The sequence below is a fragment of the Trichechus manatus genome, unplaced genomic scaffold (assembly GCF_000243295.1).
Source record: "Trichechus manatus latirostris isolate Lorelei unplaced genomic scaffold, TriManLat1.0 scaffold00068, whole genome shotgun sequence".
In the NCBI taxonomy this organism is placed as follows: Eukaryota; Metazoa; Chordata; class Mammalia; order Sirenia; family Trichechidae; genus Trichechus; species Trichechus manatus.
This window is the reverse complement of record NW_004444004.1, coordinates 9,239,505-9,262,703: the sequence shown is the minus strand read 5'-3', so window position 1 is coordinate 9,262,703 and position 23,199 is coordinate 9,239,505. Positions and strand designations below refer to the sequence as shown.

General features: G+C 37.4%; 1 protein-coding gene and 1 pseudogene across 2 annotated transcripts in view; one reads left to right on the top strand and one right to left on the bottom strand.

Moving 5' to 3' along the window:
- LRCH2 (leucine rich repeats and calponin homology domain containing 2) overlaps nucleotides 1–23,199 on the top strand; it is a 107,096-nt gene that overhangs the window by 67,081 nt on the left and 16,816 nt on the right. For both annotated transcript variants that reach the window (XM_004379790.1, XM_004379789.1), the window contains exons 12-14: nucleotides 5,309–5,374; nucleotides 20,842–20,890; nucleotides 20,970–21,086. In XM_004379790.1, the coding sequence (XP_004379847.1) occupies nucleotides 5,309–5,374; nucleotides 20,842–20,890; nucleotides 20,970–21,086 (232 nt within the window). The remainder of the gene's footprint in view (nucleotides 1–5,308; nucleotides 5,375–20,841; nucleotides 20,891–20,969; nucleotides 21,087–23,199) is intronic.
- LOC105756453 (protein-arginine deiminase type-2 pseudogene) lies at nucleotides 13,408–15,502 on the bottom strand (annotated as a pseudogene).

Here is a 23,199-nt window from a genome sequence, read left to right as displayed (position 1 = left end):
CACTTATTCAAAACTCTAAATATTAATTGATCATATGATCATATTTTGAAAAGTTTATAATTTAAGTATACTGTCATTTGTTTAAATATCATGCCTTTAAAAATAATTACTGTTAAAACTTAATGAATGATAAATGCGTGGTTTTTAGGGGCCACCTTTTAGGGACAATCTGGATAATGGCTAGCACTATAATAAATGAAATGGCCACTAAGTAACTTTTTGCATTGCTTCTAGATTATAACTTTAAAAAATCGCACTATAAATTATCACTAATCTTTGTCCCTTGTATGTCTCCTGTATACTTATCTTTCTTCTACCATAACTTTCTGTCACCCTTTTCTTTATTATTTATCTTCCAGTCTTTTCTGATGAATCATTCCTGATGGGACTTTTGGTATTGGCTACTTAAAAAGTTGTGTTTTTTTTTACCCCCGCAGTATAATTAAAGTGTTGCTAGCTCCCATGGTTTCAGAGGTTTGATGAAGCAAGCCACCACCTGTCCTGTGGTGCTTAAAAATTGGTTGAGTTTCTGTTTCCTCTACCTAGTAGGTGAAAGAATTGTATTTAACATTACAAGCAGAAAACATTGATTTTATGAGAACTTTAGGTGGCAGAAGAGGCAAGGTTCTCTAACTTTAAGGATGCGTTAGAAGTATGTAACACCCACACAGTGTCCATTTTTCTCATTCTTCTAAAAATAGCATTTGAGTACATAAATTTAGATTTTTACATTGTCATATATATATATTACATATATACATATATATATAATTTGTTTTTTTCCATTTTCTACTATTATCATTTTCATTTTTTATCTATCCCCGTGACCTAAACTATTCTTTTTAGCCTAGATACAGCATCAGAAGAATGACTGTCTTTCTATAGGTTTTATTTTGGTGACGGTTTTGTAATCAGTACAAAATAGTACCTAGCACCGTGCCTTGTATCTACCATACTAGGTACTTAGTAATACTGTTATTGGTTAATTGATTGCTTTGAACCATTAATTTAGTTAAAAATTATGTTTTCCGTAAATAACATCTGCTATATATATTTGGAAAAGTAATTTCTATCTTTCTGTGATGTTTCTCTTCTTCCTCCTCCTTTTCAGATGTTGTTAGCTGCCATCAAGTCAGCCCTGACTCATGGTAATCCCATGTGTGTCAGAGCAGAAATATGCTCCATCGAGTTTTCAGTGGCTGATTTTTTGGAAGTAGATTGCCAGGCCTTTCTTCTGAGCGGCCTCTGGGTGGACTCGAACTGCCAATGTTTTGGTTAGCAGCCTAGCGCTTAACTGTTTGTGCCACTCAGAGACTCCTTTCAGATGTTAGTGCATAAGAACATAAGATCTTTCTAGAGTAAATATTAAGATGGAATGACATTAATTATTTTAATAATTATGTCTAATTTTTGAAAGCATTGAAAAATATTTATAATAGCCTAGTCATAAAGTAAGGAACACATTATTCTTTTAAATTTTATTATGTTTATAGAACTTAAATCTCTACCCAATTCTGTTAATGGCTGAATTTAAATTGAATCTCAGAAATTTTTTTATGACAAATTCAGTATTTTTTCCATTAAATGATTTTTTCTCCTTTTAAATTATGTTGCTATTGCTCAGATCTCTTAGATGTAGATAAATTAAAATTTCTTGTTTACTGTCACAATACTTGAATTTGAAGGAAACCATAAGGATCTGCAATTAATCTTATATAGGATATATCCTACAAAGGATTTGATGTAATTTGTACCTTCTGTGGTTATAGATTTTCCCTTTCACAGTGTGTTATTGTGTGTTTAGATTCCAGCTTTGTTAATGAAGAATCTGAAATGTTATTTAAAATCACAGGCCTATCAGGAATTGCAACATTTCTTTTTTAGGCTTCAGTACAATCATTGTAAATTTTTGGGTTTTTTTGTTGCTAGTCTTGATTAAAAGTAATTTATCTGCATTAAGATTACTCTTGTATACCAGGGAGTACCACCTAGGACTCCTACTCTGACTGTATACTACCTAACTGTTCTTTAGCTAGCTACTAGTGTAAGGTAGACACAAGGTCAACTCTCAGCTAAAAGCCACGTGTATATTCTAAAACTAGAGGTAATTAAAAAACTGCTTATGTTGAATCCATTGATGATTTCTTTCTAGCAGCTTTGTCTCTTGTTTAATTCATACTGTTTTAAAAAATATCTCTAATTTTTTAGGAAGGTTTATACTAGTACTTGATGGATGAAACTAGCCTAGGAAATTAACAAGAGGACATTGGCAAAGAATTAAACACCAGAAGGGTGTGAAAAGGGATCAGCAAATAAACCATCAAGTAGATAACTAGTGTTCAAAGTCTGAAGCCTAGTGATTTAGAAGACTGTGACCTCCTCTAATTGAGATGCATAGATTAAGCTACTTTGTATTAATAGTTTATTGTTGAATTTTTAAAAACTAATCTTTATCACTCCTGCCCAAAATTGGATTATTGTTTCTACTTGTGTTTGAGTGTATTGAAGTCCCTCAATCAATGAATTTGACTATATTAAATAGTTATTCGGGAAGTCTTAATTTTACCTTCACTATAATTTGGGAAATTAAAAAAGTAGTCTTAAAAATCAGTATTTTAAAAATAATGTTGCTCTATAAATTACTTAGCCAGTTCTTCAGATTTTCATCAGCCCTACTCATGTATGTTAGTATCACAGAAGGGGCTACTGTTCTTTTTCTTATGCTGATATTTTTACTATGCAGCTTAATAAGTAGATATTTAGCTGGCTTCTTAAAATTTGTTTGGCTATCTTAAAGAAAAGGTTACAGTACATGTGGGCTTTTGCAATAAATAGCTTGAATTGACTGGTTGGCATTGCGTATTCTTTCCTGCTAACTTAATGGCATTTTCTGTTGTCTTTCCTTTCAAGAATTACTTGCTTTTAGATGTGCCCTGAAACTTTTTATTTATCGTAGAAAGATGTGCTACTCGGTATTGTATAATATAGCTCAATAAGAAAAAGTAATTATGAAAGTTATAATGAAGTGTAATTATGGATCATGGAAAGCAAAATCAGATTTTGAGAAGTTTATTGTTTTGGTTTAGAGTTATAGACATTCTATACATTACCTGTTTCATGTGATTTTTATCTGATTATATGAACATTTCAATTTGAGGAGCATCATGTTAACTTCTAGCTTGGTAAAACTAATTAGGTAGCCCTCTCAGCCCCTGAAATCTATCCATTCTTTCTTTTCTGCTTGCTTTACTAATGACTTCCCTATCCTCTCCCAAAACATTTTCTTACTTCTCCCATCTTTTGGTTTGGTTGATGTACGGGAAATGTGAATACAGACGGAGACCTTTATGTTATAGAGCATCATTGAGTGAAAAACTCTTCCAGAGGACCAGAGCAGCAGAACGTGCATCAAGGTATCTAGAGTTTGTGGAAGCCTTAAGAATTAAGGGGTCAGATTGATGCAGTTGAATTGTATAGTCTTTTACTTAAAATATAGTACTGGTAACTTGATTTGGGAAATGTGTTCATAATCTAGAATAGATGTTAGATAAAATAGTATCTCAGAGTAAAACAAAATATCAATATTCATAGCAAAATTTTACGTAGATGAATTTTCAAGTACGTAAATGTATTATTTTATAGGGAAGTTAGTCTCAACTTTTTTTTTCTTTTTCTTTCTGCTCCAGTATGACCTATACACATCAATAATCAACAGTAGTCTGAATGTGGTGGTAGAGGGAGGGAAAAGCATGTATAGTTTGATATTCTCTTTCTCTCTTTCCCCAATAATTCTGATATTCTCTCTTATGGAAGTATTCGCTGCTGCTTCTCACTTTTTTTATAATCACTCTTTAAAAAACATTTTTTTCCCCTAGTAATCTTACACATTTCATTACCTTAATTCTTTGCATTTGGAGATTCAGTGCAGTTTTAGTGTATGCACACAAAGGAGAATACAGGTGTCATTAATCCTGAAATTGTTTAGTGTAAAACTACACTGATTTGTGTCTGCACTGGTTACTTGTCCTTTGCACCTCACCGTGTCTTTCTCCTAGTGAGACTACTGGATCCAAGCTAGTGAGGAAATCGGGGGTAATTAGCTTGGATCTAATAGTCTCACTAGGAGGAAGACACCCAGAAAAAAAAAACAAACCCACTGCTGTTGAGTAGATTGCGACTCATAGTGACCCTACAGGACAGAGTAGAACTGCCCCATAGGGTTTCCAAGGCCGTGAATTTTTACGAAAGCAGACTGCCACATCTTTCTCCTGCAGAGCAGCTGGTGGGTTTGAACCGCTGATCTGCTAATCTTTCAGTTCGCAGTTGAGCACTTAACCACTGCGCCACCGGGGCTCCAGTGGAAGACACAGTGAAGTGCAAAGGACAGGTATCCAATGCAGACACAAATCAGTGTAGCTTTATACCGAACAATTTCAGGATTAGTGACACCGTTATTCTTCTTTGTATGGGCATACACTAAAATTTATTTATTAGTCATTATGTAGCTTTAATTTAAAATTCTTATATCCTGTATATTCTTTTGATAGTTGACATCTGAAGATTTAAAATAAAAAGTAGATACTTTACTCTTTATAACACTGAACTTTAAAATTGAAAATTAAGTAACAGTTATATCCATATTAATACTAAATGAAGAACTCTTAAATATGTTACTTATGTTAAAGAAAAAGTTAATAATTCATTACTTTTCACTTTGAGGTTAATATTTAGAATCATATAAAATGATGAACAAATAGCTCTCACAGTGGTCCCTAGTTCTTTTTTTCGTTTTCTTCAAATATGGTTTCATTTAGTAGTTAAAAGTTTGATAAGCTTGAGATTTTTTTTTTTTAAAAGAATTGAACTTTAACACTGGTTTTGCATTTAGAATTATAGTTTATTATTTGGCTCTTGGTGAAATGATTATTATTTCCTTTTAATGTCAGCATACCTCTCATATCATTTATTGTAATGGGAAAACTCTATCAGTCATGGTGGTACCTGAAAAATCTTTATCTTTTTATCTTCTGTCTCAACCAAAAGTTAGATATACCCAGGGTAATAGAAGATATGCAAACCCTGAGAAAGGGTTTACGAAAGAAGACGCATGGAAGAGTTGTTGAACTTCATTGCTTTTAAGTAGCCAGCGTGCTTATGGGCGTCTTATCTAAATAATATTTAAATATTGTTTTCTAGCAAACATCTTCATGGACCAGATGCAGCTTATTTTGGAGCCATTATATCTCATGTGTTGTACACATTATTCTCTTTAATATTTTTTTAAATTAATGTGTTGATTTACTTCTAGGATTCTTAATCATTCAACTTCTGTCACGAGAAACAAGGCAAAACAAACTGTGGAAGGCGAAAAGAGGTATAAAAAGTATCTTAGTCCTTATATTTAGTCTTATATAATAAGACTTGATCCTTGACGGTGAAATAAGGGTTTTATTTGAATAAAATGATGTAAAGTTAATATAACTATGTAATTTAAAGATGAAATGTGTTGCAGCACAATAAATATAAATTTATTTTTGATATGAACAACACTAAAAACGCTTATTTGACCTTTTTTGTGCTCAGCCTACATTTTGCCTTGATGATAGGATCATTTATTCATTTAGCAAACATTTATTGTTTTATTACCTGCCAGGAATAATGTGTTTCTTCTTTATCGAATGTGTTTATTCTCTATGCTATTGTTCACATTTTTAGTTCTTTTCAATTGGGTTTTACTAAATTCTCCTATATGAATACATGGTCTAAGTGCACATATATGGATTCCAGAGGAGAACTAAAAAACCCTGAAAGTTTCTTTTTATTCTTTTTGGTGATTTGAAAATTTGCATCAGGCTCAACTTTTGAGTCACCCCTATAGGTGAGTAAATCTCCAAGCCTAGGGGATGCAGAAGTACATGGAGAGAGGGTTAATATTTGTTTAATGCTCATTGTATGTGTACTGTTCTGAGTTCTTTAAATGTATTCTCTCACATAATCCTCACAATAACCCTATGAAGTTGTTACTGTTGTTATCTCCAGCTTACAGATAAGAAAACTGAGGTGCAGAAGGTTACCGTAACTTGCTGATGGTCACAAAGCTAGAATGTGGTAGAGTCAGTATTCAAAGTCAGGCTGTCTGGCTCCAGAATCCCAAGTCTTATCATATGCTACCAAGTACGCTTTGCATCCTCTAGAGCCACACATCCCACTGGGCATCTTCTCCTAGATACCTCTATAATCCAAACTGAACTTACTTTTTCCCCAAATATATTTCTTCTGCTTGGAAACCCTATGGGGCAGTTCAACTCTATCCTATAGGGTCGCTATGAGTTGGAATCGACTCAGTGGCAACGAGTTTGGTTTTGGTTATATATTCTTTGAGTGAATGTGCCTCTATTTATATAGTCACTCAAGTCAGTAACTTTAGTATCCTCAGAATCTCTCTCTCATGCACCCGTCCCAATCCAGTCAATTACAAAAAATTATAGCATCTTAGCATTTATTGCATCTATCCCAGCCTCTCCATTCCTATTTCAGTTGTTTTGGTTCAGGCCCCACCTTTTTCCACCTGGATTAATTCAACAGTACTCAAACGTGTCCCCTTTCTTCAGTTTTGCCCACTTCAAATATGTCTTCTGTAAGATTGATTGTTATAAAATGCAAATCTGACTGTGTTTACTATCTTCCAGTTGCTCTCTATAACTTTTAGGATAAAACTTAAAATGTTTAGCTTAACCCATAAAGTTGAAGTGAGTTTCTGCCTACCTCAAGAACCTCATCTCATGCCATTTCCCCTCTGGCACCCTTTGTAGGTAGGAATGATACTTCTTTCCTTAGTTCAGCATGGTTTTACATCTCTGTTCTACATGCTGGCTTCTCTACTGGGATTGCCCTTCCCTTTTCCCTTCTTTACTTAGTCTTTTCAGAATTCAGTTCAAGCATGAGATGACTTTTCATACCTGAGTCTAAGAACATTCATCTATCTTGAATTTTATTTAATTGGATTTAACCCAGTCTGTTTTTGAATGCTGATTCTGCTATCTTACATATTTGTTTTCTTTAATGTTCCTGTTATTTACCTTGTTTTCATTTCCATCTTAAGAATCCTCCCTAGGTACCTAAAATTCTCTTGAGAAAGCACCAATTACCCAAACTTCAAAACTGTGATACCCAATCCTGGCCTTTCCTTTGCAGAACTGTCTTCTACATTTTTAATTTTCAAAACATGTACCCAATTCCTTCTTTAAAAACAAAGCCAAAAAAAAGTTTTATTTTTTTTTCCTGATTAAAAGTAGTTTTATTGTTGAACAATTAGGAAATTTAGCAAACACAAAGAAGAAAATAAACATTCAAACATCATCCATTTTCCCACTCCTCAGAGATAGTGAATCATAGAATTTTAGTATGTTTTCTTTTAGACTATTTTTCTATATGTGTATACATACATATACACTCCAGAAGTGTAGAACTTGTTGCCTACTTAACACCTCCACTTGGATGTATAATAGGCATATCAAACTTAACTTTCCAAAATGAATCTTTTTGTCTCCCTCCTTGTACCCTCAAACCTATTCCTTCTACAGTCTTTCCCATTTCAGAAAATGTCAACTCCTTCTCTAGTTGCTCAGCTCAGAAAACTCGGAGTCATCCTTAACTTGTCACTTTCTCTCACACTCCACATCTAACCCATTAGCAAAGCTTGTTTACCTTTAAAATATATCCAGAATCTGATCATCTGTCACCACTTCCACTCCTGGTCCTAGCCATCTTTTTCTTGCATTAGTATAACAACTCCCTAACAGGTCTCCTTTCTGTCCTTATTTTCCTTTAGTCTGTTTTCATAAAGCATCAGATTAATACTTTTAAAAAGTAAGTCAGATCATATCATTCCTCCTCAGAATTCTCTGATGACTTCCCATCTCATTATTTAGAATAAAAACCACAGTCCTTTAAGGCCCTGTAAGGCTTTATCTGACTCCCTGTTCTCTTCCTTTCTTGCCTCTCTCTTCCTAGTTCTATTCTAGCTATGCTGGCTTCTTTGCTCAATCTCAGTAGACCAGGCACTTTCTCCTCCCAAGGCTTTTGCCTCTGCCTAGAATGGTTTTCACCCAGATAACCATATAACGTATTTCTTTGCCTTCAGGTTGCTGCTTACACGTCACTTAATCAGCAAGGTGTTCCCTGATCAACTTATATAAAAAAAAGGCATGCCTCTCTCACTCCTTTCTCCCTATTTCCTGTACTCTGCTCTATTTTTCTTCATAGAACTTAACATCATCTGAAATTATGAATATTTACTACTTTATTTGCTTATTGTTTGTCATTACCATCCTACCACCCTTTGGGCAAACTGCAATGTAAATTTCATAAGATCAAAACTTGATTCTGTATTCTGCTGTATGCCTCCACTTGGCACACTACATGGCACATGGTAGATGCTCAACAAATATTTGTTGAGTTAATGAGTTGGGAAAATAGGTTGAAGTGATGAGTGCCAGGAACTGTCTTGTGTGCTGGGAGATACAGCAGTGATAAAGACAGACATGGACCCAGCCCTGATGAAGTTAATGATTGATGTGGTCTTATTATATTGCTGTTTTAGGTGTATCTGTATTTAAAATAGGGTTTTGGAATATGTAAATCTACAACTAGTATGAATGATTCTTTGTTGGTGGCGTTAGGAAGCACATAGGCTTGTAGGAGAGACCTGAAAAGATTCTGGGTACTTAGGTTTTAAGTGAGCAAGCAGTCTCCCTTGAGAAGTCTAGGCAACCTTGTAATAGTAGTGATCTCAGTGAGTTACTCTCCAAGATACCTAGCCAATTTCTCGCAATCAGCAGTTGTGATAAACGTACTGAGAAATTGAGAAATTAATTGGTTGGTATGACAGGGCATAATTAAAAGAACATGGCCCTTGAAGTCAGACAGATTTGGGTCAGAGTCCCATCTTTGGCACTTAATAGCTATAAGGATACAGACGAGTGTTTTAATCAGCCGGAGTGCCTGACACCTAAATGCTTAGTAAATGTTAGTTATCTTATTATTTCTTTCAATTTGCCTTTCTTCTTATAGTGAGATAGAATAGCATAGTGGTTAAGAGGGCAGGTTCTTGGGAACATACTGTCTGAGTGTGGCTCCTGGAGCTGTCTCTTGAAAAAGTTAGTTCCCTTTGAACATCATTTATCCCATCTGTAAAACATGAATAATAACAGTACCTACCTCAGGGTTACTGTGAGGATTAAGTGAGTTAATATATATAATATGCTTAGAAAAGTGCTTAGCAAATAGAAATTGTTTCACATATATTATTTGTTGTAGCATTATTTTTTATTAACTTCCTTTCTTATTCTTTTTTTCTTATGTCTGTTCTTAATCATTCTTCATTTTCTAGTTCTCATCTTTTTTATTCGAAAGAGAAATAGCTCTGTAGGTATTTTTTCCTCATATTAAAAAAAGTTACATGATCTCCTACAGTTTTAATGCAGAAAATTAAAGAGAAAAAAATAATATAAAAAATACCCGTTTGTGTTGGCAAGGATGTGGAGAAATGTTCTACATGCGACTGTGGTGAGTAGCGACTGGGGTCTTAAAAGCCAGTGAGTGGCCATCTGTGATATGCCTACTGGTCCTATCCCGGCTGGAGCAAAGGAGAATGAAGAAAACCAAAGGCACAAGGAAGATATTAGTCCAAAGGACTAAAGGACCACATGAACCACAGCCTCCACCAGCCTGAACCCAGCATAACTAGATGGTTCCCAGCTACCACCACCGACAGCTCTGACAGGGATCACAGTAGTGGGTCCCAGGCAGAGTGGGAAAAGAATGTAGAACAAAATTCAAATTCACAAAAAAAAAAAAAAAAAAAAAGACCAGACTTACTGGTCTGATGGAGACTGGAGAAACCCCGAGAGTATCGACCCCTGGACACCCTGCTATCTCAGAACTGAAGCCACTCCCGAAGTCCTCCTTTCAGCCAGATTAGATGGGTTGATAAAACAAACAATAACGCACGTGAGGAACTACTTCTTATTTCAGTCAAGAATACGAGACCAAACGGGTAACACCTGCCCCAAAGCAAAGACGAGAAGGCAGGAAGGGACAGGAAAACTGGATGAATGGACACTGAGAACCCAGGGTGGAAAGGGAAAGGGGGGGGAGTGCTGACACATTGCGGGGATTGCAACCAATGTCACAAAACAATTTGTGTATAAAGTTTTTGAATGCAAAACTAATTTGTGCTGTAAACTTTCACCTAAAACAATAAATTTTTTTTTAAAGTTAAACATAAAACTACTATATGACCCTGCAACCCTAATCCTAGCTGTATACTCAAAAGAATTGAAAGCAGGGGCACAAACAGAAACCTGTACACTAATGTTAATTGCAGCACTATTCATAATAGTTGAGCCCTGGTGGCACAGTGATTAAGAGCTACAGCTGCTAACCAAAAGGACAGCAGTTCAAATCCACCAGCCACCCCTTGGAAACCCTATGGGGCAGTTCTACTCGGTCCTATAGGGTTGCTATTAGTCAGAATTGACTCGACGGCAGTTGGGGGAGGGGGATTCATAATAGCTAAAAGGTGGAAACAATTGATGTGTCCATCAACAGATGAATGGATAAAGAAAATGAGTGTGTATATATATATATGTATATATACACAATGGAATATTACTCAGCCATAAAGAGAAATGAAGTCCTGATACATGTGACAGTATGGATGAACCTTGAAAACATTATGCTGAGTAAGTCATTCACAAAAGGATAAGTATTGTATGACCCCACGTAACATGAAACAGGCAAATGTTTAGAGACCACAGCTTATTAATAATAGTTATCAGGAGTAGGAGGGAGGGAAAAAGGGGAAGTCATTGATTAGTGGGCATTTTGGAGCCCTGGGGGCCCTGGTGGCACAGTGGTTAAAGAGCTTGGCTGCTAACCAGAAGGTAGGCAGTTTGAATCCACCAGCCACTTCTTGGAAACCCTATGGGGCAGTTATACCTTGCCCTCTAGGGTTGCTATGAGACAGAATCGACTTGACAGCAATAGGTATGGAACCCTGGTGGCACAGTGGTTAAGAGCTCAGCTGCTAATCAGAAGGTCGGCAGTTCAAATCCACCAGCCACTCCTTGGAAACCCTATGGGGCAGTTCTACTCTGTCCTATAGGGTCGCTATGAGTTGGAATCAACTCAGTGCCAACGGGTTTTTTTTTTTTTTTTTGGTTTGAGTTTCTTTTAACGGTGGTGGAATAATTTGGAAAAGGATATTGGTAATAGTTGGACAACATGAAGAATGTAATCAATGTCACTGAATTATACATGTAAAAATTGTTGAATTGGCAAATGTTTTGTTATATGTATATTTACCACAAACACACGGAAAACACACCTGTTTTCAGAATAAATTCTCTGACTTTTTTTCTTCCAGTGTTGCATGGGTGAGCACACCCACCACCACATCCACAATTGGAAGATCTCACACATACTTTTTTCTTAACAAAAATGAGATCATACCAGATACACTGTTAAGTAACTTGAATTTTTCACTTAATATATTGCGATGATTTTTACATATCTGGCACGGGACCAGGCAGTGTTTTGTTCTGTTGTACAAAAGTTCGCTATGAGTCAGGACCAACTCAATGGCACCTAACAACAACAACAACTAAATATAAATGTACACTGAGGTGAACTTTCTTATGTATTCTGTGCATTTGTATTTTTAAGTTAAATGTTTAGGAGTCTTATTGGCAGGTTAAACATGAGCATATGTTTAAGCTTTTGATATACTTTCCATCCAGAAATTTCTGTCAGTTTACATTCCCGAAAGTAATGTGTGAATATCTTTACCCAGTAGTTCAAATCCACCGTCTGCTCCTTGGAAGCCCTATGGGGCTGTTCTCCTCTGTCCTATAGGGTCGCTAGGAGTCGGAATCAATTCAACAGCAATAGGTTTGATCTTCTTAGTGAATTGACACCTTTGTCATTATGAAATGGGAGGACAACAGCTTCTAAGGGGCTTTGGGGCCTGACCTGTCAGGTGGAGCTGACCCTGCTGGATGGGAAAGGGGCCTATTTAAAGATACCTCCCCCTCCCATTTCACTGAGATAGTGACTTGCAAGAAGTTTTGGGCCCTGTGCATTTCCCGAATAGAGCGCTGGCATTTCTAAAGAGCACACCACTGAAAGGGCAAATGTTGGCCATTTACGTGTGGGCATTGCACGTTAGGGACTGATCAGCTCCAGGAGGGCAGGGGCCAGGTCTAGTTTACTAACGCTGCATCCTCAGAGCCCAGCACTGTGCCTGGCACTTGTAGGCATGCAACAAATATTTGCTGAATGACTGAATGAAATAATCCAAAATGAAAATCTTGTTCTTCCAAAAATACAAATGTATGGCCTTTTCACTGCTTATAAATTGGTTCTTTTTTAACCTTCAAAATGGAATTATGATTCACTCATTCTCCTGACATGAACTGGTCCTAAAGGAACTTTTTTACATTTGAAACAGTCTTTTCAGTTGATGCCAGGGAATTGATCTGGTTATGGCCCAATGAAAAGGTCTTCAGCAAATGTGCTGGTGAATATTAATGAGATGATCCATCTCTAAGGCCAGCAGTTAGTCCAGAACTGGCTGTTCAGGTTGGAGGCCTAGGCCAGGGTTCTTGTCTGTTGGGTCTGATGTCTGGGGAAGAGGGGCAGGTCATCATTTATGCCCTGGGGGAAGGTCTGAGTGTGACAGGTGGTGAAGATGGTATGGCTGACCCCAGGGCATGTTTACACACTGAACGCTTGGGCCAGAAGGATACTGGTCTGGGGAGAGACCCCTATGCATCTGAGAGAGACTATGTCTGAGAAAGATGAGGCATAAGTAGCTTCTCTCAAATGGAGAAGGCGGCTCTGATAACGTGTTTCCAGGGAAGATTCTTAGCTAAGTTACTGGACCCTCAGGGAGTGGGGAGGGCTAACCAACGGAGTCTACACTGCAGAGAGAAAGCCAAGAGGGTTTGAGAAAGGCTGGTAAGGAATGAATAATTAGGGGCAGCCATCTGGAAGCCCTGAGGGAGGTGAGTTTGAAATGATGACGATGAAATGATGATGGCAGCTCAAGGTATGTCTGGGCTCCCATGTGTTCCACCTGGAATTTCAGGGCAACGCTACTTACTCAGTTTTGGACCAGACGCTAAGGATTCTTCGGGGGAATGGATTGGGTACATGGCTTTGTGTTTGTTTTTTATGTCAGGGCTATGCAGACACTGGCCAGATGCCCAGTTACTTTTAAGGACAGAGTCGAGGTTCATTGTGGGTGGTTTCAGTGGATGCTGAGGCCCTTCCCAGGGAAGGCAAGGCACAGATGCCCCAAATCCCACCCCACTTCCTGAAGGTCTCCTCATGGGGCAGTCCAGCCTATGTCAGGCAGGTGAAGGCTCTGGGGGAGGGGTGTGAGGGGTCTGGGGAGCTCGGGGAAGGAGGAAAGCACCAGTGGCCGCTGCAGGTCGGCACCATGTGCCACCACTTGAAGGAGAAGAGCTTCCGGCGGACGTTGGTGCCGCAGTGCACCTCCCCCAGAAACTTGTGGTAGGTGGAAATGTCATCGACGAAGGTGCAGCAGAGGCCCAGGGGCTCCAGCAGGGAGCGCATGTGCGTCTCCAGGCAGCACACGTCCTCCACCTGGGGCCCGAACGGCTTGGGGATGCCCAGGTCCTTGTTGAGCACGATCATGTTCACCATATTTGGGAAGAAGGCTCTGGCATGGTGGCCCTCATCCACCTTGAACAGAGCGGGCAGGTCGATGATGTCCTGCTCTGTCAGCCCCAGCTCCTTCTTGAGGATGTTGTGGTTCCAGTCCAGGCAGCGCTGGAAGTACTGGTTCTCCTGCATGAGGCTCTCATTGGACAGAATCTTGATGGTGATTCGCTTGCTGTTCATTCCACCCAAGCCTTTGAACATGATGGCCTCCCCGTGGCCCTCCTTCTGCTTTTCTTGGAAGAGCCTGTAGCAGGCTGAGGTGCTGGCCATGAGCATCCGGAATTGCGTTGTTCCTGGGATGGGGACAAAGGTCATGAATTCGTCCACGTGGCCCAGCCAGTCTGACTAGAGCTCCACGGGTGCCTGCACCTGCTGGGCCTGGAGGAAGTCACGCACCACCTTGGTCATCCTCCGACCGCCGGACAGAGGAAAGCTGCTCCCCGTGAGGATCCAGCCCAGGGGGTACGCATTGCCGTTCACTGTCACTGGGGGACTGACCTCCAGGTTCCCAAAGGAATCAAGGCTGGTGACAGGCTCAAAGAGGGGCTCCTGGGTCACGTAGCCAAAATCCGGGCCCAGGAGCTGCTTCACTGGGAAATCCTTCAGGCTTCCATCTCCGGGGGAGTCCAACACCACAGGGAAACCTTTGTGGGGGGCCTCGATGTAGCCAAATTCGATTTCATCCTGGATCCAGCGGTCGCCCCGGTTCATGTACTGGAAACAGACTTTCAGTTCGCAGTTGGTTTTCTCAACCAGGTTCTTCACTTCTTTCAGGAACAGGTAATTGTCCTTCATGCAGCACACAAACACCGACACTGGAGGCAGGATGTTGGGTGTCATGATCCACGGAGCGATCCGGAATGTCACGGTGTCCGTGAAGATGGGTGTCAGGGGAATCTCCTCAGCCATATACTCCAGTAGGCTGACGTGGATGGGAGACCAGGCCTGAGAAGCCCTCATCGGGAAAACGTAGGCCTTCCACGAAGAGCAGCAGCTCCGCAGAGCCGCTTGTGTACTGGACCACATGGTCGAGCTTCCGCCGGCCCAGGATGTGGATACAGCGCTGGCCGAAGAATAGGTTCTCCACGTAGAACACGCCCACTTTGTCCGAGTCCGACATGGAAATGTAGAGAACCATCTCGTATCCGGCTGGGAGGCGGTCTGGGCCCTTGGTACGCAGGATCATCTGGGACATGTCCTTGAGGTCTTCCTTGCTGTAGACCTTCTCGTCACTGCAGTCCTCCTTAGGCAGCCAGGGCGTGTCTCGGTCACAGTTCACCAGCAGGATGGCCCCCTGGCCCTCGGGGCCCCAAGTCCAGGATGCCTTCTTTGGGTTGTTCTCCACCACGCCGTCGCGGTCAGCATCCACATCCAGGGAGATCTCAATGGCCGTGAGGAAGAGCCCAGCCTGGTCGATAGGAGTGTTCCCCTCCTGCTCATAGTAGTTGACGGTGACCTTGTCGCTGCTGGCCTCAATGCTCGCCTGGCTCATGGTGAGTCGCAGCGTGGTGGTGGGTGAGAGAGGCCAGCGCTGTTTGCCATTGGGTGGCCACCTCCTCAGCATGTCCATCACGTACCACCTCCACCTGCACGCGCTCCGAGTGCTTCAGGCTGAAGGTTTGGGCCTCTGCTGGGGCCGCGCTGTAGACATCGGTCCAGAGGTAGGTGCCCAACACGTTCACTGCCTTCACGCGGCTACCGTACTGCAGCCGCGGCTACCTTACTGCAGCCGCACGGTCCGCTCGCGCAGCATCTTCACTGCAGTGCCAGACCTCGCTCCCTTGTTTTTCTATTTAAATTTTATTTTCAAAGTCTAATTTTAATTCAGACTGGACAAACAAGCAGAAAAGTAAGAAAGATAACTGTTAGCATACACAGATGTACCAAATGTAGAACAGTGGATTGTTAACAGAACTATTTACATGCAAATTTACAAGCAGTCCTTTTTTACGTAAGTTCTACTTTTAGTTGGAAAAAGATTTTTGACATAAGGTAAAAATATTACTTAAATAGGGCAGGGGTGGTACCACATTATAGTAAAAGTATTAGAAAAGTGATCCTCATGGTGTATCAATTATAAAGCAGATGGAAACTTGAGTGACAAAGATCTAGTAAAATTCTCTAGTAAAAAAGTCAATGCAACTCATGCTACAAAATAAAAATGAGAAACCCTTATAAATAAAGCAGAATCATGTTTTAGGCCTTAGGATAATGAAGTTAGTAAGGTGAAAAAAATGTTAAAGGCATAAAAGTAACTGAAAGAACAATTCTAGAATTGGAGTAAATCCTCAGTGAAGTCGTGGTTGTTTTGCTGGGAGTTCTGGAAGTCTTTCTTTTAATAACATTTTAAAAGCCCTTTGTATCAAATAGTATCTGCATATGTAACGTTAGTTGTTAATGTCATAGTCCAAGCCTTTAGTGCTAAAGATTCTCATGACTGTGATTCATGTTTGAAATCTCACTGAGACGCTAAATATCAAACTAAAATGAAAGCTTTAATACTCATATCTAAAAACGGGTGCTACATTTTTGCAGTCATACGTATTTCCAGGCTAAGACTTGTTCCCCAAGAAAAGTAGGATTTAAAGGATAAGCTTCTAACCATCTAGCAAAATTTACTTTCAACATTTCATTTATTTCAAAATGGATTTTATTGCCGCCAGAACAGTGGAATTAACTGTACATAGTAAACTGTTACATATATATACACATTTTAAGTTATAGGGAATAAAGTTTATTTTGGCAGATAGTGTTAAAATTAAAGTTGCATACCTTAATAACATAACTCAACATCCTTAATTTGGTATAAATGTGACGCATTTACTTGCTTTCCTGGGTTCTGCTAGATCATTATACCTAAACTGCTTTATAAAACTGAATGCTGAAATTTAACTTTACTGTTTTTGCTTACGCTCTGATTCTAAACAAAACTTTTCACAAGCTTCTTCTATTTCTGGGTTCATCTCATCATCAGTATCATCCAAGTATGGATCACCAGCTCCCGATAAATCTGTTCCATTTTCTCCATAATCTGGAAAAAAGTCTTCTGTTTCAAGTAACTCTTGATATTTCTTTTGGTAATGTGGGTCAGCTGCAGTGAAAGGAACACCCTCAGATGTATAAAATGTTGGTTCATTCATAAAATAGGATCATTTTCAGGTGTTGCTTCTCTGTATGTGGAGGTTGCATGGACTCTACCCCAGTTACTTGACCAGAGTTCTACAAGCTTCAAGAGCATCTGTTTTACATCTCTGCTGCAAACACACACGACAAACTCTGAATCTCCAGATAAACACCCTCAATTAGGCACTTGGTGTCTCCAGCTCTGGTCAAATATCCCTGATAATATATTTACTCTGAAGTCTTTCCAGTCTGAATAGATTGCACATGTAATATTTATATTAAAATTCCATATTTCCATGTATAAAATTTTTCTTCTACGTGAAAGATATACTTTAATATTACTTTTACTGCAGATCTGCTGGTGTTGAATTCTTTCAGCTTTTGTATGTCTGAAAAAGTTTTTATTTTGCTTTCATTTTTGAAAGATACCTCTGCTAGTATAAAATTCTGGGTTGGACTTTTTTTCTTATTTTCCTTTCAGTACCTTAAAGAGGTTTCTCCACTTTTCCCTGGATTGAATTTGTTCCTATGACATGTCTGCTGTTATCCTTGTCTTTGTTCATCTAAACCCAATGAGTCTTTCCTCTAGCTGCTTTTAAAATTTTCTTTTTATTAGTGGTTTTTAGTAATTTGATAATGCTGTATCTTGGTGTAGTTTGCTTCATGTTTCTTTTGCTTACAGTTCATTGAGTTTCTTAGATTTGTGGAGGTTTTGTTTTCATGAAATTGGAAATTTTGGGACGATTATTTCTTTAAATATCTCCTGTCTCTGACCACTACTGTCCTTCTGGAACTCTAATTTTACATATATTAGGCCACTCAGAGTTATCCCAGAGATATTGGATGTCTTCTATTCATTCTTCTTCAGTATTTTTTTCTTTCTGTGTTTGATATTGGCTAGTTCGTTTGCTATGCCTTTAAGTTCACTAATCATTTCTTATGAAATATATAATCTCTAGTTATACAGTCCAGTGTATTTTTAAGATGTTGTAGTTTTTATCTCTTGAACTTCAATTTTCATCTGTTTTATGTCTATCATATCTCTAAACGTGTTCAGTCTTTTTTTCTACCTTCATCAACATATGGATTACAGTTAGAATACATATTTTAATGCCCTTGTCTATAAATTTTACTATCTTCTTTATTTCTGGTTCATTTTCAGTTGATAGATTTTTTTTTCTCCTTATTATAGGTCAAATTTTCCTGCATGTTTGCTTGCCTGGTTCTTTTTGATTGAATGTCAGACATTGTGAATTTTACCTTCTTGGGTGCTGGCTATTTTAGTATTCCTATAGATATTCTTGAGCTTTGTTCTTGAGCTTTGTTAACATTAATTGGAAACAATTAGATATTCTCGGGACTCAGTTTTTTGATTTGTTACATGGGACCAGAGTAGTATTTAGCCTAGGACTAAATGTTCCTGCTACTTGGGCAAGACCATTCTCAGTATTCTGTCTGATGCCGTGTGGATTATAAAGTTTTCTAGTCTGGCTAGTGGGAACTGGTACTATTCCTAGTCCTCTGTGAATATTGTGATTGCTTCCTTTAATCTTTTTGGTGATTCATTCCTTTGCCTAGGGTAGTGTTCTCACATAGGATGTGCGCCTCTGTAGATCTCTTAAGTTCTTTCCCTGTACCAAAAAAACCCCACTTCCATCAAGTCAATTCTGACTCATAGTGACCCTATAGGACAGAGTGGAACTGCTCCATAAGGTTTCCAAGGTTGTAATCTTTATGGAAGCAGACTGCTACATCTTTCTCCTATGGAGCCACTGGTGGTTTCAAACTACGGACCTTTTGGTTAGTAGCTGAGCGCTTTAACCACTGCACCACCAGGGCTCCCTTTTCTCTGTACAGTGCTCTTTTTTGTTACTCTGCCTTGTGAATTCTGTCTATGTTTTGCTCCCTGGACTCCCAGCTTTGTCTCCTAAATTCAGGGAGCCTGCTGGACTTGCCTTGGTTTTCCTTCCCTGTGCTGAGGCCTGCAAACTCTCTCCATGCCACAAACTGGCTTAGTCACAGGGCTTATCTTGTTTGTTAACTCTTTTCTAAGGGATAAATGTCCTTTTTTGCCTGAAAGTCGATGTCTTAAAAATCATCATTTTGTATATTTTGTCTGTTCTTTTATTTATTTTAGTCGGGAGATAAATCAGGTCACTTTTTTTCTATCTTTGCCAGAAGCAAAATCCGATTTTCACTTTTTATGTACCCAGATTTATAAATCAGTTTTGATTCTTCCTTCTGAGGCCCTCTCTACTACCTCTACATTTTTAAAATTACTGCCCCATATTTTTCCAGTACTTATGTGATTTCATTTTTCTTTATATTTAAATCTTTCATGTATTTCTGTATTTGGTATGAAGTAAAGAATCTAGTTATTTTCCTCCCTCCCTCCTCCGTTCCTTCCTCTCTTCCTGCTTCCGCTCTTTTTCTTTCATTTTTTCCTGTATTTTACAAGAGGCTAACCAGTTGTTTCAATGCTATTTGTTACATACGTCATCATTCCCACCATGATTTTTAAATGTCATTTTTATCGTATATTATTATACTTGTGATCCTGCACTCCTCTCCTTTTGGAAAATCTGTAGTTTCTGTAGCTAGTACTATTTTATTATTCTAATTTTTTATAATATATTTTATTACCTGGTTGGGAAGTCCCTTTGTTATATAACTGTTATCTTCTTGATCATCCATTCTTCCAAATTAACTTTGAAAGTTTTTAAATCAAATTTCTAAAACAAGCCAAAAAATACTTTTTGGGTTTTTATATTTTAGTTTATTTCACTTATGAATTAATTTGAAGGACAAGTTATACCTGTAGTATTTAGTCTTTCTTTCCAAGAACTTTCCATTTATTTAAATCCTTTACTAGATATTTTTTAGTTTTTCGTGTAAGTCTTGTGCATGTCTAGTTAAATTTCTTCATTGGTATTATATACTTTTCCTTCCTTTTATGAATGAGACTTTTCCTAATGTATTTTATAACTGGTTGTAGTTTATATATATATATATATATATAAATTATTAACTCTTCTATATATTTTTTAAACTGGTAACATTACCTCTTGCCCTGGTGGCGCATTGGTTAAGAGCTATGGTTGCTAATAAAAAAGTCGGCAGTTTGAATCCACCAGCTGCTCCTTGGAAACCCTATGGGGCAGTTCTACTCTGTCCTACAGGGTTGCTGTAGTCAGAATGGACTCGATGCAATGGGTTTGGTGTTGGTTTTAACATTGCCTCTTTTAATAATGATAATTGATTTTTTAGTTTTTTTTTCTCTTTGGTAATCATGTGTTTTATAAATTTTGAAAATTTTATATTCTCTCTAAATTTTATGTCATTCCCTTATTGTATCATAGAGGCATTCCACAACAGTCTTGAATAATAGCAGCTCTAGTGGGTATTTTGTTTATATATTTTTCCAAAGGATCTTTTTGTTCAAATCCTCCACCTCACAATAGGCACAGTGCCTCATCCCAAGAGAAAAGGAAATAAATTTTCCTCTGTAGCCCATCTTGTGTCAGAATGAAAGGGTTGAGGATCATAATCAGTAATTCAGTTGGTGAAAAAGAATTATTCCCTTGAGCTCTTTGTACTTTAGCCAAAAGAAATTATTACTTGATTTTTTTAGTTTTAGGTAATGATTTTCATGTAATAAATAGTCTGTCTTTTCTATGATTGTTTGAGTCTAAGTATTACATTTCTTTTGGCCTCTACAAAGTCCTTATAGTAGTCCTAAGCATAGGGTTGATATTACGTAAAGCCATTTTGATACTTTCTGAAGAGCATCAGTTATTGGGAACTTAAATATGCCTTGTCAACTTTAAGTTTTATGTTATTAGTTCAAAATATAGGCTTGTGTAAATTCTTTAGATTCCGGTAAAAATTGATAATTTTATAATACTCATAATTTATACCTAAGGATAATTCTGCAGATTTTAACATATTAAAGCATCTTTAATTTTTTAGTGTCTCAGCAGATGAAGTAAATTCACCGTTATCACCCCTCACATGGCAGGTAAATAGGAAATTAAATTACTATTATATCTATTATTTTGTTCTCATTTATTTAATTAAGAGAAATTGTCTCATTACAGCCCTTAGAAAATCGGAAGGATCAAATAGACGAACAACAATGGCCAGAATCTCAACCTATAATCTGGCAGAGTGAAGAAAGGAGGCGGAGCAAACAGATTAGAAAAGAATATTTCAAGGTATTTTAGTAAATTTTAAATATGTACTTTGTAATTACTAGTTTTGATTTTATCAGTTTTGTTTTGTGTTAATAAGGTAGAACATAACTTTCTAATTAAAACAGTAAATATGTTATTTTATCTTGATTTTCCACACTTATGTGGTATAGCTGTACAGTCAAATTAAATGTACAAAATTTCAGTAAATCAGAATAATTAATAATGAGTAGGTGAGTCTGAATTGTGTTACTAAATACTTTATAAGAAAGATGAATATATTGTACACTGCTAGTTGTACTGATATATAGTAATGATTTAGAGTTGCACAGAAAATGTCTTTTATTGGACTTTTAAAATAAATTGTTGACACATATTTTCAATTTGCATTATGTGTAAATAAATGCTATTTAAGTGAATCTAAAAATTCTTGAAAGTGAGTTTTTCCTTATGTCCACCTGTTTCCTTTTCTTCTTGCTACCTTAGTAGATATCTTAAGAGGCTCTTTTATCATAACTAAAACAAAAGTTCTGATTCATCTGAAATTAGCAGGGTTTTAACGACATTTTACTGTGCACACCTTTCTAAATACTGTAGTTTCATCTGTCGTGATTATGGTTTTTGGCTGGTAGGTCTGCTAAATTTGCAGAGGCCAATCATCAGAATTTGGTGTAATCTTCCATACTTTTCAGAATCCATTATTGGTATTTCTGACTCAAATGAACAGTGAAAACAAGCCTCCCTGCTCCGTGAATACCAAACTATGTTGTCTTTGTGCACTTTTTCTGTTTCCTAAAGTCTAAATTTATCTAAATACATAGTTCTAGGCTTTTAAAAAATATTTTGTGTATCTGAATTGTAGGTAATTTGAAGTTTAAATTACTAATAAATAGGATTATACTTCATGTTTTTCTCTGTTTGTTAGAAGTGTATCTCTGTGCAAATTGATCTGTTTCCATATATGAGATTGGGACATATATTTGGAAGTAGCCTATAATGTGACCAAAGCAAAAATACTGTATGTCTTAGTAGGTTTGTGATAAGTTTAATCCTTCAGCAAATAATTACCGAATTCATTTAATGAGCCTTATGTTACCTGGTCAATATGAGAGACAATGAAGAAATAAAAGATGGGGGTGGGGGAAGGAAAGGGAATTCTAAGCAGAACCCTTCTCAGTAATGGTGAAAATCTATTTATCCAAGCCCTTTACAGATTTGCAGTTAAATTTATATTCTAGCATTTAATTTTAAAGTCCTCCTTTTTTACTTCATGGAACCTTAAGCAAAGACACTCACTAAAAATTTTTAATAGATATAATTTGATGAATAACTTATGAAGGAAATTTTAGTATTTTAAAATGATACAATAAATTTGATACTGTTTTTAATCTTCTTTATCCTAGTATAGTAAAACCACACAAATTCTGACATCAAAAACATTTGTATAACACTTACTAAGTGCCATGCACCTTTCTTAGAGCTTTACAGATATCTACTCATTTAATCTTCATAACAACTCCATGAGATAGGTACAGTTATTATTATTCTTATTTTACAAATGGGGAAATTAAGGCACAGAGAGGTTAAGTTAAGTAGTATGCTTCAGGTCACATAGCTAATAAGCAGCAGACCCAAAATTTGAACCTAGAGCCTGTGATATGCTACCTCTTTATCTACTTCCTTATCTATCTAGCCTCGTATTAAGTTAATAAATACTTTCAAATAAATACAATATTATTGCTTTTTAAATATTTATAGTCACCCAAATAAATAGCTCTAAAAAGAGGTCTTAGTGAACCTTTAAAATAAATAATTCTTTGGTTTCATAGGATCATTCCTTGATAATAGTGTTTTATTTTTATGGCTTAAACATACCTTGTATATTGATGGTTAGGTTCTGAAGTTGCTAAGAGATCGAATGAGACAATTGAAGTGTCCATTATATAATCATCATCAACAAATGTTAATTTCTTACTTACTTAATAAAGTAGTTGCAAAGATTAAGCTTCAGTCACTGAAGTTAAATATTTTGTTTTAATTGTACTTTAGATGAAGGTTTACAGAACAAATAGTTTCTCCTTAAACAGTTAGTACACATATTGTTTTATGACAATGGTTAACAACCCCACGACATGTC